The sequence below is a fragment of the Artibeus jamaicensis genome, unplaced genomic scaffold (assembly GCF_021234435.1).
Source record: "Artibeus jamaicensis isolate MK-2021 breed Jamaican fruit bat unplaced genomic scaffold, CSHL_Jam_final scaffold_537, whole genome shotgun sequence".
In the NCBI taxonomy this organism is placed as follows: Eukaryota; Metazoa; Chordata; class Mammalia; order Chiroptera; family Phyllostomidae; genus Artibeus; species Artibeus jamaicensis.
The window spans coordinates 17,697,164-17,713,479 of NW_026522047.1; the positions used below are offsets into that span (position 1 = coordinate 17,697,164).

Here is a 16,316-nt window from a genome sequence, read left to right on the forward strand (position 1 = left end):
AGACTACAAAACAAATATCACCCAGAACCATCAGAAAATCGAGCTTTGTGGAAGTCTGATTAAACAAGTCCCATCCATCAGACAGGTAAGAGGGGCTGAGATGCATGCACAGGCACGGAGACCCAGAGACACAGAACGGGCGGTCGCACACCCATGTGTGGTAGATAAAAATCAGGAGGGAAACCTCAGGAGTGAAGGATCCTAGCCCCAGACCAGACCACTGAACCCAGGGTTACAATGCCAGGAAGATAAGCCTCCATAACTTCTGGCTGTAAACGCCAGTGGGGTTTGGGGCAGCGGAAGAAACTGTAGGATTCCCAGGACTCTCCTCTTAAAGGGCCCACAATGGACTTAGGACTTTCACAGACTCACTTCCTCTAGGCACCGGGGCAGCAGCTGGAAGGGCACCAGCAACATATGGTGAGAAACTGAAGTATCTGGCATCAGGGTGAGCGTTGGGGGATACCTTCTTCCCTTACAAAACTCCAGAAGCCAGGCAAAAGTATTGTCCCCTTTCTGAACCCTCCCCCACACAGAGCCACAGAGCAGGGACACCATATCCGAGGCTCCATCCACCTGGTTCACGTGGATTACCCTGCCCTAGAGATTACCTAAGGGTCTGCCTTATCCAATTTACCTGTGCACTTGTCTACAATATGCCACACTACTAAGACAGGGAGTCAAAGCAACTCTACCTAATACACAGAAACAAGCACAAGGAGGCTGCCAAAATGAAAGGACAAAGAAATATGGCCCAAATAAAAGAACAGACCAAAACTCTAGAAAAAAGAACTAAACAAAATAGAGATAAGCAATCTTTTGGATGCAAAGTTCAAGACATTGGTTATTAGGATGCTCAAGAAACTCATTAGATAATTCAACCACATAAAAAAGACCCAGGCAGAAATGAAGGTTACACTAAGTGAAATAGAGAACAAATTATAGGGAACCAACAGTGGAGTGGATGAAGCCAGGAATCAAATCAATGATTTGGAAAAAATTAATGTTCAATCAGAACAAGAAAAAAGGTTCCAAAAAAAACAAAACAAAGATAGGCTAAGGAGCCTCTGGAACAACTTCAAACGTACCAACATGCGAATCATAGAGGTGCTGGAAGGAGAAGATAAAGAGCAAGAAGTTGAAAACTCATTTCAAAAAAGAATGAAAGAAAACTCCCCTAATTTGATGAAGGAAATAGACATACACCTCCAGGCAGCACAGAGAACCTCGAACCAGTTGGACCCAAAGAGGACCACACCAAGGCACATCAAAATTAAAATGCCAAGGGTTAAAGATCAAGAGAGAATCTTAAAAACAGCAAGAGAAAAGCAGACAGTTACCTACAAAGGAGTCCCTGTAAGACTGTCAGCTGATTTTGCAAAAGAAAGTTTGCAGGCAAAAAGAGACTGGCAAGAAGTATTCAAAGTGATAGAAAACAAGGACCTACAACCTGGATTACTCCATCCAGCAAAGCTACCATTTAGAATGGAAGGGCAGATAAAGTGCTTCCCAGACAAGGTAAAGCTAAAGGAGTTCATCATCACCAAGCCATTATTACATGAAGTGTTAAAGGGACTTATTTAAGAAACAGAAGATAAAAACTATAAACATTACAATGGCAATAAAATCACAACTATCAACAATTGAATCTAAAAAACAAATTAAGCACAGCAGAACAGAATCATAGATATAGAGATCATTTGGAGGGCTATCAGTTGGGAAGTGGAAGGAGGAGATTAGGGAAAAAATTCAGGGATTAAGAAGTACAAGTTGGTAGGTACAGAACAGACAAGGGGATATTAAGAACAGTATAGGAAATGGAGAAAACAAAGAACTCATATGCATGACCCATGGACATGAACTAAGGGGAGATTGCTGGAGGTCAAGTGGGTACCTGGTGGAGGAGGGCAAAGGGGGAAAAACTGGGACAACTGTAATAGCATAACCAAAAAATATATTAAAACAAAAACCACAATGAGATATCACCTCACAACAACAACAACAAAAAACCCAGACTAACTCACAATATTCATTTAAGGTATCTTTTCTATTACTATCTTGCCTGAAATGAAAACTAGCTAAGAGATGTAATATATGTGACAAACTAAATATCAATACCCATTTTATTGTTTATTAGGAATGCAAAATTATATGACAGTGCTCCATTTTTCTTACGTAATATCATGTGATATCTTTCTTTTGGAATTTATTATCAGGAAAAAGCTTATTTCTCTTGAAGAACTGACAAGCTTTCTCCCATCAGGAACTGAGAAGTGTATATAGCCCATGACATCTCCCTTCTGCCCAGCCCGCCCAGAAGTTCGCAGTGAAACTTCACATTTCCTTCCGGGAACTCCATTAACTCTCGCGGGCAGCATATTTACAGACTTCTCCTCTATTTGCCTTTCATTTTCTATTTGTAATCTGACAAGTGCATAATGTAAAATGTTAACTTTAAGTTTCCTCACTCCTCCCTGGAAAGAAAGTAAGTGGGCAATAAAGCGTTATTCTATCTAAGTCAGAAGAGTCTTAAAGGAGAAGGAAACACGATTCCTGCTTGCAGAGGGCGCTCAGCCTGGAGCAGAGTCCCTGTCTTAAGGCAATTCCTGGCAAGAAAGACCTTTCAACTGCAGTTTGGTGCATGCACACAGATGTCTCACATATGTGTATATGAAATAAAAGTTCAAAACTACCAATACTCAAATGTTCCCATCTCTTTATAAATATAAACTCAATTCATCCTCACAGCTATTAATGAGTCAGGCCCTATCATTATTATCACTCTTTTTTTTTTCGATGAGGAAAGTGAGAAAGAGGAAGCGTAAGAGACCTGGCCAAAATGGGCCAGTGCTAGTAAGTGTAAAGCCGGAGCCCAGGGGGTCAGGTTTCAGAAGGCATGCCCTACCTCATCACAGCCTCCCAATACGTAGCTTTACTCAGCACAAAGCACTCTTTTCTGTTATTTTATTATCCTCTTGTTCATTTTTTAAATGCTGGTCATGATCCCCAAACAGATGGGTTGTAACTATTACCCACTAATGGATCACATTCTGTAGTTTGTGAAACATTCATCAAGAAGAAAAAACCGCACACAAACATGATTGTCCGCAGCTATTAAGAGAGTTGAAGTGGGAGCTCTGAACTCTACCACGTGGTGAGGATGAATCCGAGGAGGCCTCCCTCACAGAGCCAGCAGCAGACTAGGGCCGGAAGCTGCATGTTTAGCTTAAAGTACACAGGAGCAGGGGAGGGAGAAGGGCATTTCAGACAGGGCACATGTACAGGCTGTGAGGGGGTGAATGTTCACCATTCACTGATCTCCCCCACACCTGTGAGCTAAGTTCAAGCACTAAGGACACACAGGTGAGCAAAGCATCCATGGCTCCAGCCCTCTTGCAGCTTAAGGTCTAGTTGAGGACAAAAAGTAGTAATGACAATGCAATGCTGCAAGTGCCACGGTGGGAGGGATTCAGGCTATCACAGACCTTAGAGCAGGCTTTATTACCGGTGTTATGCTAGCAAGGTTACCTAATATCTGCAAGCCATTTAAGAATGAGTAAGAGTTGGCCGTGAAATCGTAAGGGGAAAAAGTATTCTAGGCCAAGAGAATGGGCATACACTCAAGCTGGGAGATAGAGAGAATATTGTTTAATGAAGACCCAAGCACCTTCAGAGACAGAAAGGTACAGGGGTGGAAGAACAGGCTCTAGAACCAGATGGCCTAGGTTCAAGTTCCTGCTCTTCTACTTACCAGATGTGTGACTTGGTATCTCTGTTAACTCTGTGCTTCCATCCCCTTAGCTATACATGAAACTAATGAAGCTTTTTCTATAATTAAGTAAATTAATACATCTAAGGCACTTGGTTTAGAGCAGTATCTGAAACACAGTAAGTGGTCAGCAAGTATTAGTCATAATTATTTTGGTAAGAAATATATTTCAAAGTGGGAATGGAAGAGGTTACACGGGATGGGGTGTAGTTGGCCTTAGCTAAACCATATTGGTTGAGCACCTACTATGTGCTGGATGCTGTTATAGGTGCTGGAGACTCAGCAGCAGTGAACATGAGATTCCCCAGTAGCTCAGGCTAGTGCAGAAGGAGTCACCTTTCTGCCTGCCTGCATCCTGAATAAATGCCTTCACCCTGCTACCTAGATTTGGAGTGCCTGGCCACTGTGCAGACACAGGTGTTGCAACTGCTTGTAACAAGTAGACCTGCAGTTTGTAAAAGTGCCTTTGGAAGGCAATTTGGAAACAAATTCAAGATAAAAACCTAAGACTGGCAAAAGGATAATTTACTTTAAGTGAGTAAGTATAATGCAGTTCAAAATGAGGCAGGAGAGAAAAGCTTTAGAAGATGTAAAAATAAATGGTTCTTTGTGTCTTTACAACCCAAACTCTCTGAAAACGATAACTGAGAATACGACCTTCCGCTGTGCTGACAAAGTGACATCAGTGAACATCACTAATGGTGCTGAAAGATACTCTGAAACAGCAGGGTCTATAGAGACACACACAGTTCGAACTAAGTCTATTCTTCCACATAACAGACCTTGATATCTAAAGCAGAAAATAATATTGAGCAGATTAGAATCCCCTGTCCCTTGATGATTTTGTTTATTTGTATCCTAATATACATAGCTCAAGCTATAAAACTGCCCCCCAGAAATTTTTATTTGAATCTATAAATGACACTTTTATTACTTAACTACTCGTAACAATTATGGTATGATAATAAGGGATACATTAGGTCCTTTAAAAAAGCAATATTGCATTCTGATAATATGGAATTTTTAAAAAGATTTAATTTATTTATTTTGAGAGAGAGGGGAAGGAAGGGAGAAAAAGAGGGAGAGAAGCATCAATGTGTGGTTGCCTCTCATGCCCCTCCTGCTGGGGACCTGGCTCATAGCCCAGGCATGTGCCCTGACTGGGAATCAAACCAGTGACCCTTTGGTTCGCAGGCCAGCACTCAATCCACTGAGTCACACCAGCCAGGGTGGAATTTTTTTAAAGTATAAAAACACAGCACAAATTTCTTTAGTTAAAGATCAGTTAACTACTATTAATGAACTTATTTGAAGACTTAACTAAAAAAGTCAAATGATCAGTGTCAAATATAGATATCTATGTATGAAAAAAATGTACCTACTAGGCACAGCAATAGTCTGGTCACTTAAGAAGTAATAAAGCATACTGAGATTCCTCCTGTACATGTGGACCATAAAAAACCCAGAAGCCTTTTGTCTTTTAACCACTTGCCCATTCCAAAGTGAAGTAAACCCTACCAACTGAACTTGGCCATTCTAGGAACAAGACTTTAACCTGCCCTGATCAGTTACTCATTTACATATTATAATCCTATTGGGTTCATAAGACACTTTTGAGGAGTTAAAATTCCTTGACTTAACAGCCAAACCAGTAACATGTAATGCTGAACTAAAAGTGTTATAACCAAAGAATATTCATAGCAGGACACCTATTTCATGGTGTTGTTAATCCGACATGTATTCTTTCACTTATTCATTTATTTAACATCTAATTCCTGAGCTCGGACCACATGCCAGGCCCCGTTGAGGCCCAGGGCCTGCACACGCAGACCAACGGCTCTGGCCGACTCCAGATCCGACAGTTGACATGTGAACTCCCAATGCAAGATGGGGACTGGGTCACATCAGAAATAAACCCAGATGATTTGACTGGGGAAAAGTGGAGGACAGACTGCTAAACCATGAGGTCAGGGAATGGCAGACTAAGTGCCAGCAACAACACACGAGTGGGGCGGGGCAGGGGTGCGGGGAGAGCGGGAGATAAGCTGAGGGAGGCAGGGGAGTCTCAGCTCTGCACGGCTTCCAGTTTATCACAAAGAACAATGGGAAGATCTCCGAGGGTTTCTAAACAGAGGAGTATCTGGATCTAATTTTTTCTAAAGATCACCCCTGAGGCCAAATTCTGGCAGTTAAAGCAGATATGAGAAGAGCAATTAGGAGACTTTTTAGTGATTTTGGCAGGAGATGAGGGTGGCTATACAAGGAAGAGAGGCAGATTAACGCAGGGATACTGGGGAGTTAGATCTGATAAGACAAGATGATGGATTAGATAGGGAAGGGGTAGCAAAGGCAAGGGGAAGCTCCAGGCTGTCTTGATGCCACGGGCTGAGTTGGGGAACTACTTAGTGGAAGCTGAGGGGCAGTGGGAGTAAAGCAAGACCCCAGGGTGGGGCCAGGTTAACTTTAAATGTGTATTAAAAGCCAACCAAATATGTCAAGGAGACAGTTGGATATAAAAACCTGGAGCTCCTTGGAGAGTCAGGGCTAGATTTACAAATTTGATGGTCGCCAGGTTATTGCTAATAATTGAAGCTGTAAGGTTGGATCTAGCTAGAAAGTGTAACTGGAGTAGTGGCCCCAAGACCCAGCCCGAGGGCAGCCCACCACTGAGAGTCTGAGTAAAGAAAGCCAGCCAGCACAAGAGACGGTGGAGGCACCTCGGCCAAAGAGTTTGGAGGAAAATCAGACAACACGGCATCCTGGAAATGACAAATACAGGACATTCAAGGAGAGAGTGCTCAATTCTGTCAAATGCTGTGAAAACATCAAGCCGAGATAAGGACAGAAACACGACCACTAGATGTGGTAAAAATGGCGGATACTGGTCACTAGGAACAGAGATTTTAGTGAGTTCTGGGGTTGGAAATCTAGTAGGAGTCAACTGACGGAAGAACAGGATGGGAAAATACTGAGATATTGCTTCTGGCTACTGTGAAGGGCAGAGAAAAATGGGGTAGAATCTGGAGAGGAATAAAGAGTCAAGGGAAATATCAGAGTAGGTACAAATGTGAATGAGACTGATCTGATGAGAAAGGACAACTTGGAGATGGAGAAGAATGTTTTAGAAGAAGGAAGAGGAGAGAGTATGCAGGGCGCAAGTAGAGATGTCGTCCTCAGACGAGGACAGGAAGGCTCCACCCACTGCAACAGGAGGAAAGTCTCGGAGTGTGAGTTCACATACAAGTAGGCTGGTACGTCCTGGAGTGGATGCGTGGTTACTTTGGGATCAGACAAAGCGCACAAACATGGTATACAATATCAAAGCTAGTGTACTTCAGTTACACAGAGTAATGATGGTAACATCTACTGCCACCTTAGACAAGTTTAAGGTAGTATAGAGGGGGGTTTGAGGGTGTATCTTAGATATTGCTTTTGCCCAATTAAAAATTTGATGCACCAATTTCTTCCCCTTGCATCCCTGTACACTGCAGATGTGTTGCACACTCTTTGGATCATCGTATAATGCAAGTTCCTCCTGTCAAGAATGCAAGTTCTATCCTGCTCCCTGGTCCTCTCTGATTTCCCAGTACAATCAGGACTCATTCATTTCGTGCTCATAGATCTTGTCTCAAATAGAGACAAGGATGGGGCCAAGTATTTTACAATGAAATACCATTGTCTCTCCCACTGTGAAAAACCTAGTATTAGCTATGAAGTAGGCACTTAAATTCTTGCTGACCAATTTATGTTTTCAGAGTTGAATGGCTAACAGAAAGTTTTATGAGGCAAATCTTTGGCTAGCACAATATGCAGAATTCCTAATAGCACCTGCTGGTTGTTGCTGGTAAACACTGAAATCATTCGCCAATTTTCTTCTTTACAATACTATCCAATTAGTTTGTTCGTGGAAAAGCCTAGAATGTATGTCAATCAAAAGCATACTACTGAGTTAAATACAAGCTATCTTCCTGCTAAGGTTTGCATCCACTTCCTTAGGGGAAAAGCTTTGGTCTAAAAAAAAAAAGTATTCAAGTGCAAGAAGCTTTAAGGAGAATGTGACATTAAGAATCGAGGACCCAGTGCTACTTGTTTTCTGTAGCATAATATGAATTTGAAATCAATTTAGTAATCTCCTTAGTGAAAAAATATCACTAAGAGAATACTTGCCCGTACAGCCTATTTTGTCTTGTCTTAGATCAAAGTTTTCTGCAGAATGGACTGAAAGCTTAGCAGATTTTAAGTATACAGATTTCTAGGTTGTTAAATTATGTGAAGAATAAGTTTAATTCCAAATTTAAGTCCTAATTTTCAAGCCATTTACGGCTACTTGCATGTTCTTATATTTACATCAAATTGCAACTATCTTTCTTTTAAGAAGTGATCGTATCATTCGACAGTACTGCCCTTTAATTTTACCCAACAGGTTAGCACGAAGGTTAACACATTAACAGTTGGAATAGCATTTAACCAGAGGCCTCGTGCACCACACACGGCAGTCAGCAAGCTCCAGGGAAGGTGGTGAGGACGGTCACTGTCAAACTGTGTCACTCTACAAAGTGCCGACAGAAGGAACTGTTCCCTTTTTCTGTGCCACATGTAAATTAATAAAATAATATGTACTTATAGACATCAAGAGACTTAGAATTTTAAACTATATGAAAACCTGTATCAAAAATATCATTAGTAATACTTTTTCACTGGGATCCCATAGTCCTAGACAATACTAATTTTTTAAAGGCACTTTTTCATAAATTGTTTTAATTGAATCATCTAATGAATTCCATAAGCTGCACTGGCATTTTTTAACATTTTCATTTTCAGTGCTTGTATCTAATGACCTCATAACAGTCACCCAGTCTATAGGTAAGAAACAAACCTTTTAAGCTATTGTTCTGAGTTTCTATTTATTTCTCACTAACCTACACATGAATTTTTATACTGTTTTCACTCACACCCTAAATTAAGTTCTAACCAGTGGTAAAATGGTGAAGTTTACATTGTTGATTTAATAAATAAATCCAGACAATTTAGAATTATTTTAAAATTAAGCAATAAACTATGATCTATTAATTCTTTTAGTGGGTTATTGGTGGGGTGGGGTGGATTTTTTTTAATCACCTGGAAAAAAAGATAATAATCTTTCTCTTAAAGCTTTTTTCTCCCACGTGGAGGCAATACACCTTAAAATGGAGGTTAATAAGCAATTAATGGCACAGACTTAACTAAAATATTGTAAATGTGACAGCATAGTATCTTGGTAAATATGAGAATTCTGAGAGCCATACAATTAAAGACTTTGATATGCATAAGATCAATGGACATGACTTATCACTATTTAATATGAGCTTTAATTTTTAAATGCCATGTTCCAGTGAAAAGGTGTACGGCACAGGAAAATTGAAATTTCAATAAAGAATCAAGACAAAAGAAACAAACTTTATATTAAAGTACCTTTAAGAGGTTATACTTACGCAGCAACCTCCTCTTTTGACAATCCTTTGAAATTCACCTCCAGGTAATGATCTATGTCACTTTTTTCTTTGATCAATTGAGACCTGAATGAAATGGAAAGCAATAATAAAAGCACTGCCTTATCAAGTAGAAAAGCTACCAAACGTGAAGAATGCCCCCGGGAGGACAGAAGCACGCAGGGTGTAACACCGTGTGCAATAAACGAGCTGCAATAGTTTTTAGAGGCAGGTCACTGATTGATCACTCCTAACTTCAAATTTTCTTGAATGGAAAAAGACAGGGAAGAATATCAAACCAAGTGTCTAAACAAATAAAACATCAAACACACCAAAGTCATCTGCATTTTTAAATAAATGTATTTTTTTTCCCTCACAGCTTCTAAGATCTTCCACTTTACTCATGTTTCCTAGTGTAACATGCTGGGTTACAGAAGTCATATTCTGTTTGGCACAGAACCTTCAACTAAGAACAGCTATTGGATACAAATGCGTAAAATTTATTTGTTTCAAATATTAACAGATTTGCTCTGAAATGCTGAGTGTTTTTTATAATCATGCATGAAACTCAAATTATTATTTAAAGTTCCAAGTGCAAAGTGATTCTAAGAAAAATATATTTACGGAGAAATATATTACACGTGTAGTGTGTTTATTCTTTACACACCCTTGCACCATTAAAAATAAACATTATTAATATCTTATAACCATGGGAGAACAGCACTGAAAAAATATCTATTTTTATTCACAAGTAATGGAGAATGCTCATACAAAACTTTGCCTGAAATGATTATGCTAGAAATGTTTTTATTTAATACTAATACAAGAAAAACTTTTCTTTAAAATTGAGTTTACATCTTATTTTAGAGATGTGGGATTGGCTTTGTTTTTACTCATGTTGAAAATAAAATGTAACCTTAGTCATTATGAAAGACAGGGAAAATAATATTTTTCAAACTTTGTTCATATTTTACATTTTTAAAAGTAAAATGTTTATACATATATACTTCAGTAGCATGTCAGCGAGACCTCAATAATATATGTCATGGAACTATGCATCTAATGAAAATTTTTTTTTACATTTTTTAAAAGAAAATTTGATTTGCCATTATTAAAAAAAACTTTCATGTAGTCTAGCTAAATGTATTTATTGATACTTAATTCAGGGGTTTTGGTCTTTCCCAGAAATAATAAAAATGAGGTATACTTTTTTTCAGAACAAAGTAGTCTCATAATCTTTGATCATTATGCCTGGCAGAAAATTAAAAGTTATGTATGTATACAAAGAAAATAATCAAACTAAGATATGTAAATTATTTATATTTACAAACAATATGTGTATTACGAAGGATCAGTACAATTATGAATGTCATCAGTAAGTCATGCAATCTCAGTTCATATTCATAATCATGATGAAATACATCAAGTTCTCTGTCCTGCGATTTCTCAGCTCCAACTCCGGGCGCTCTGCCTGCAGCCCTTGACTCGGATGCACAGCTAGCTGGATGGTGCGTTTGTAGGCTACGTGGTCATTGCAGGAGCAGATCGCGCCAGCCAGTCAATCCTCCTAGTGGGACTGTGTCCTTCTTCCCCCAAAATGAAAATCAGCACTCAGGACCTTCTGGATGAGAAGCCAGATACTGTTCATTCCTAAAGCTGCTGCTTTCTGTTCTCCACACACACTTTTTCTAAAAAGCAAAAATGTGTATCTCCAAAGCTTTATGGGAACCATGATGTAATTGGAATAAAAAATAAAATGATCAAATGAGTCCTAGCTTAAATAAATATGTTTAATAAATATATTCTTTATTAGAACACATATATTAATGTATGTTTAAATATGTTCTTAGTATTTAAATTAAGAAAATTAAAAGTTATGTATATAAAGGAAATAAACTAAGATATGTAAATTATTTATATTTACAAATAATATGAGTATTACTAAGGATCAATACAATTATGAATGTAATCACTAAGTCATGCAATTTTATTTCATATTCATAATCATGATGAAATACATCAAATTCTCTGTCCTGCAATTTCTTTCTCGGCTGGATGGTGCATTTGTAGGCTACGTGGTTGCTCCTGAAATCCTTTTGAAACCACAAATTTGGATATTCTGAATATAACAATGTATTTTTGTCATTAAACCATTTGTCTTCTGAGACATGTCACTGACAGTTCTTACTGTAAGAAATTTATTCTGTAGGAAAAGATATGAAAACCAGGGGTCACATACCTTGGCATTGAGCAGGGGGAGCATGGCAGCTTCTGTCTGGCTAGAGATGTAAGCTTTGAGCGTGGCATGGACAGTGGGGGCAGAGTAGTCATTTCGTACTAGAAAAAAGAAAAAGAAAGAAGGAAGGAAGAAAGGCAGGAAGGAAGGAAGGGAGGGAGGAAGAAGGAAAGAAGGAAGGGAGAGAAGTGGTATTTTAAAGATAAATATTTCAAAGAATATTTTAAGACATTATTAGATACACAGTCTGTCATCTGAGCTAAGAATCCCTCTCCGTGCAGAGCTATAGCTCTGTTATTCAGGAATGATACACAGCGAGTGAATCTATAGGTGGCTTCTCTCATTATTTTCTTCCACTACCTGCCTTTTGGCCAATGTATTACTTGTCTACATCTTTACTATGAAGTAGAAAATCTGATAAATGAGTTGAAAATTTGGTCAATCACTAGCGTTCTCATGAGTTTTGTTAGGAGACACGACTGCAATTAAAAAATAAAGATTTTTAGGACAGCTACGGGTTTCAAATGTTCATGCTTTGCTTTCCTGTTATAATCAATAATTGAAAGCCACTCATATTTTGCTATTTTCTAAAAATCTTTATTCTTCATAAATAAAGGCTCTCCCTTAGAAGTGACAGATGCCAAGAATAATTCTCAAAAAGGAGACAACTGCCACGAGAGACGCATGACTACAACAGTGTAACAAATCACTTTGAAACATAGTAGTCTTAAAAAGATTAATTAAAACAACAATCATTTTATTATCGTTCATACTTTTTGTGGCTAAAGAATTAGGATAGGGCACAATGGGCTGGGTTCACTCCACAACGGCGGGGTCTCTGCTGGGGAGACTCAGAAGGTTGGGGGTAACTCAGAGGAGGAGAGCAGGAACCCCTGTGAGTGTCTTCACTTGATAATTGATACTATTACTAGCTGGGACCGGAACCGGGGCTCTGCCAGAATACACACACGTGGCATCCCCATACGGCTCGAGCTTCCTCACAGCATGGCAGCCCTAGACTTCTTACTTGGTGGCTTAGGGCTCCAAAGGCAAGTATCCCAAAGAAAAGCCAGGTGGAAGTTGTATCCCCTTTTGGAACCTGGTCTTGAAAGTCACAGAGCATCACTTGTGCCATGATGACAGGCCTGTCCAGAGACAAAGTGAGTGAACACAGACCCACGTATTGATGAGAGAGCATTAACATCACACTGAAGGAAAGACAGTGAGATGGAAGACATCATTGGGGCCATCTTTGGGAAATGCAATGTGTCCCAGTGGAGAAGGTACCGGAGCAATAATAAAGGGGTCTATGATAAAATCAGGCTATCTAAACTTTACTCTGCAGAGGAAGAAGTGTGGAAATAATGTCAGTGGGCACAGAATGGAAAAACTGTCACCTGTTGCAAGGGCTTTCAGGTGCAAAAGAACCCACACTTCTATTGTTACCTAGAGAGGCATCCAAAAGACCAGCATCTCTTGATTCCACCAGCAATATGTCCGTCAGTTTTGACCTCAACCCTTAGCCCCACCAAGCAACAGGAAGGCTCGTTTTTTGTTTTAAATTACTTACATCCAGCATTTACTACTACTACCAGTGCTACATAGAGGAATTCACCATCGATGCGGTCGTTGAGTATATTCAGCAGACTAAGCTACTCCTTGGTGCCAAATACTGTTTTAGGTGCTGAAAGCAGCAGTGAACAAAAATACAAAGACCTCTGACCTCAAGAATCTATATTATGAGGAAAAAACAAAATATGTAGATCGATAGCGAAAAATTAAGCAAGGAGCTACAAAGTATCCAAATCCTCAAAGTAGCAAAGAGATAAATAAAAGCATAAGGAGATAAAGTCAAATACATCAGAAGTTTTGTGTTCTGATGGGATAGGATCTTGAAAGTTACTGTAAAAACTGTGACTTTCACTCCAATCGAGGTAAGAATACACTGGAGGGTTTTGGGCAGAGGAGTGATACTGCCTGACGCCCACCTTTGCAGGATTACCATGGCCTCTGCTTTAACCGTGGGCTGCAGGGAGAAGTGCAGACAGCAGAGAGGCCAGCTGGGAGCTGGCTGTGAGGTCTGGGTGAAAGGGGAGGGTTGTTTAGGTAGAGGTGGAGAGAGAGACATAGCCAGGCCTGAGGTACAGCCACCTGCGGCTGCCCAAAGGGCAGTGCTCCTCTGTGCTACAAAGCCATGGCAGGGGCAGGGGTGGCGGGAGCAATAAAATGAGAACAAAGAAACTCTTGAAATTCAATGTAGCAATAAGCAGTCTTCTGTTCTAAAAACAGATTCCTACCCTGGCCTGAAAATATTTCTTCACATAACTAAAGAGAAAATCCTAATGCAGATCAGTGTCTTGTTATAGATATAATACAATCTTAATCTAAAAAATCCTAAATTATCCAGATTATCATATGACCCGTGAAACATGATGTCCACCCATTTTTATGTAGTTGTAGTTTTAGAGCACACAGTCTATACAGCAAATGTTAGTTCTCTCCTCCAGAACAAATATTACAAACATATTATATACTTCATAATATACTGACTTAATTCTTTAGTAATTTTTTAAAAACCTATTTTTATTAGATATTATATTAACTGGTTGAGTTACTTGGATAACCAGAACCTATGAACTGGCAACATTACACTGAACATATGGTGAGAAGTTATGATGAATGTAGCATTGGGCCCCATGTACAGTTTTGAAGGGACACCAAAGGCTCCCAAACCTCCCTCCCATGAGCCTATCCCATAGAAACTGTGAAGATTCTATGTTCAGAGTCCTCGAATATTACAAGGCAAATCTGGACCATCTCAGTTTCTTAACCCTGACCTGCCCATTGCTAGTGGATTTTGAAAGGGAGAGAAGAAAACAGTGATTCCTCTTGCTTCAGTCAGGGCATTCCAACCTCTATGAATTAAGGCTGTTCTGAGAGGCCCAGTTTGCTTACCAAGGGCATTTGGCGGGGGTGATCGCTGCTTGATTGTGTTTTAAAAGGAGCAAACAGTACCTGTAAGTTCTCCACGTGTGGAGAGGATAAGGCTACTTAGAAAGAGTTGGACGAGGCCCCAGAAGCTCTGATTCAGCTGGTATACCCCATCAAGACGCATATCAGCCCGCCCTCCCCAAGTTGGACTACCAGTCTGTGACATCGAATTTATTCATTTTGATGTTTACTTGAGTTAGATTATTTTTGCTAGAAAACATAAACATCTAATGAAATCAAATGCAGATGCTATACGTGGAAAGGCAGGTCTTCATCACACAGATCAACTGTGATTTTTTTGCCCCTTGAAACTTAAGTTGGAGTTACCCACCATTACACTTCAGCTGCCAGTTTCTTCATTTTGCTCTCCTGTGATGTGAGAGCATTAGCAGCAGGAGCACCTTTACTCTTAAATTTAGTTTAATGTAAGTATTGCAAGCCCTGCTGGCAAGCCTCAAGGCACAAACTCTGAGTGGGGGGTGATCAGAGCTGAATGATAGAGTGGGAAAAAGTTATTAACTGCATATTGGGAAAAATACCCCTCAAGCAATCTATGTTGGAAAGTTTAAGGTCAGAATTACAGTGGAAGTTAAGCAGGCTCTTTTTCCTCTACAAACCCCACATCCTGCCTTGCCTATGCCTGTTGAGAAAGGAGATTTTGTTTTTCAAAATACATGGTCTCCTAGGGGTACTTTGTTTCCCACAATAGATAATGTGCATACTGAAATTTTCCACACTATTTTAATATTGGAAATGCATCAAATATTTAAAGGGATCCTGTAACTATTTTCTCATTTAAGTAATCACTATCTCTTTTATAAGTTCAGTCTGATTTATGCTGAATTTGAAAGTATTCTAGGATATAGAAGCAGCCAAAGGGAAAATAAGTGAAAAAAAATTCAAGTATGGTTTGGGATTTGTTCTTTCAGGGTTAAAATATACCTGTAGAGTGAAGAAAGCCTTTTGCTCCTTGTTAAAATGAGCAGTATCATTTTCCTAGACTTGGCCAGTGTTCCCAGCTCCTAGGTGACCTCTGACCATGAGGAAGGGGACTGACTGAGGCCTGAAGGGGAAGTGGAACACACCCTTAACAAGGCACTTCCTCAGGGTTCTCCCAGCTCAAGACCACGGAGGAAATAACACAAGATGGGAGCAACAGCGGGGAGAGCAATGGCTCAGGTTCAGGTGAGTCAGGGAGAAGGAGAACGACAGGAGAATGACAGGAATTCCTCTGGCTGGTACCAAAACAAGCTTAGCCCCAGGGGCTGAGGGTGAAGCTGAGGACCCAGAGGCAGCTCCCCCAGTGCCCGCGAGTAGGCGGCGCCGCGGTGGCTCCACGGGGGATGAGACAAAGATCAAAAGGCCGCCTGAAGCCTTTCCACTGTTGGTATTCAGAAGAGATTTGGTGGGTTCTTTGATCTGCTGGTTGGCTCTTATATGGGTTGTATTTAGTCTCTAAATTTGGCCTCGGCATGGAAAGACAAATGAGAATGGAGAAATACAGGATGAAAGGTTTAAGAGTGCTGGGTCAGGCTGACCGTGTCCCACAGTGTGAGTTTGTATCTCTGGCCCCCAAGTAAAATTCTTCAAAGAGAGCCCTCTTGCCCAGTATCCCAGGAGACTGCCTCATCAGGAAAACAAAGGAAGGGTAGGCCTAGCTGTAGACAGAGGCTGCTGGGGCGTGACTGTCTCTGAGCCTGGCCACTGACTCAGAATTCAGTCACTGCGGGGTACGAGCAGAGAGGTGAAAAATAAAGCCAGTCAACTAATCTATTGTTTGTGATCAAGAGAATTCAAAATAAATGATTTTACTATCAACAAAATCATTGATAAGAATCAGAACATTTCATTA

The 16,316-nt window shown here is 40.0% G+C and overlaps 1 protein-coding gene across 2 annotated transcripts in view; it reads right to left on the reverse strand.

The window, feature by feature from the left end:
- TTC29 (tetratricopeptide repeat domain 29) overlaps positions 1-16,316 on the reverse strand; it is a 592,695-nt gene that overhangs the window by 130,457 nt on the left and 445,922 nt on the right. For both annotated transcript variants that reach the window (XM_037162386.2, XM_037162388.2), the window contains 2 exons: positions 11,477-11,574; positions 9,241-9,324 (listed from right to left, as the gene is read on the reverse strand). In XM_037162386.2, the coding sequence (XP_037018281.2) occupies positions 9,241-9,324; positions 11,477-11,568 (176 nt within the window). In that variant the 5' untranslated portion in view covers positions 11,569-11,574. The remainder of the gene's footprint in view (positions 1-9,240; positions 9,325-11,476; positions 11,575-16,316) is intronic.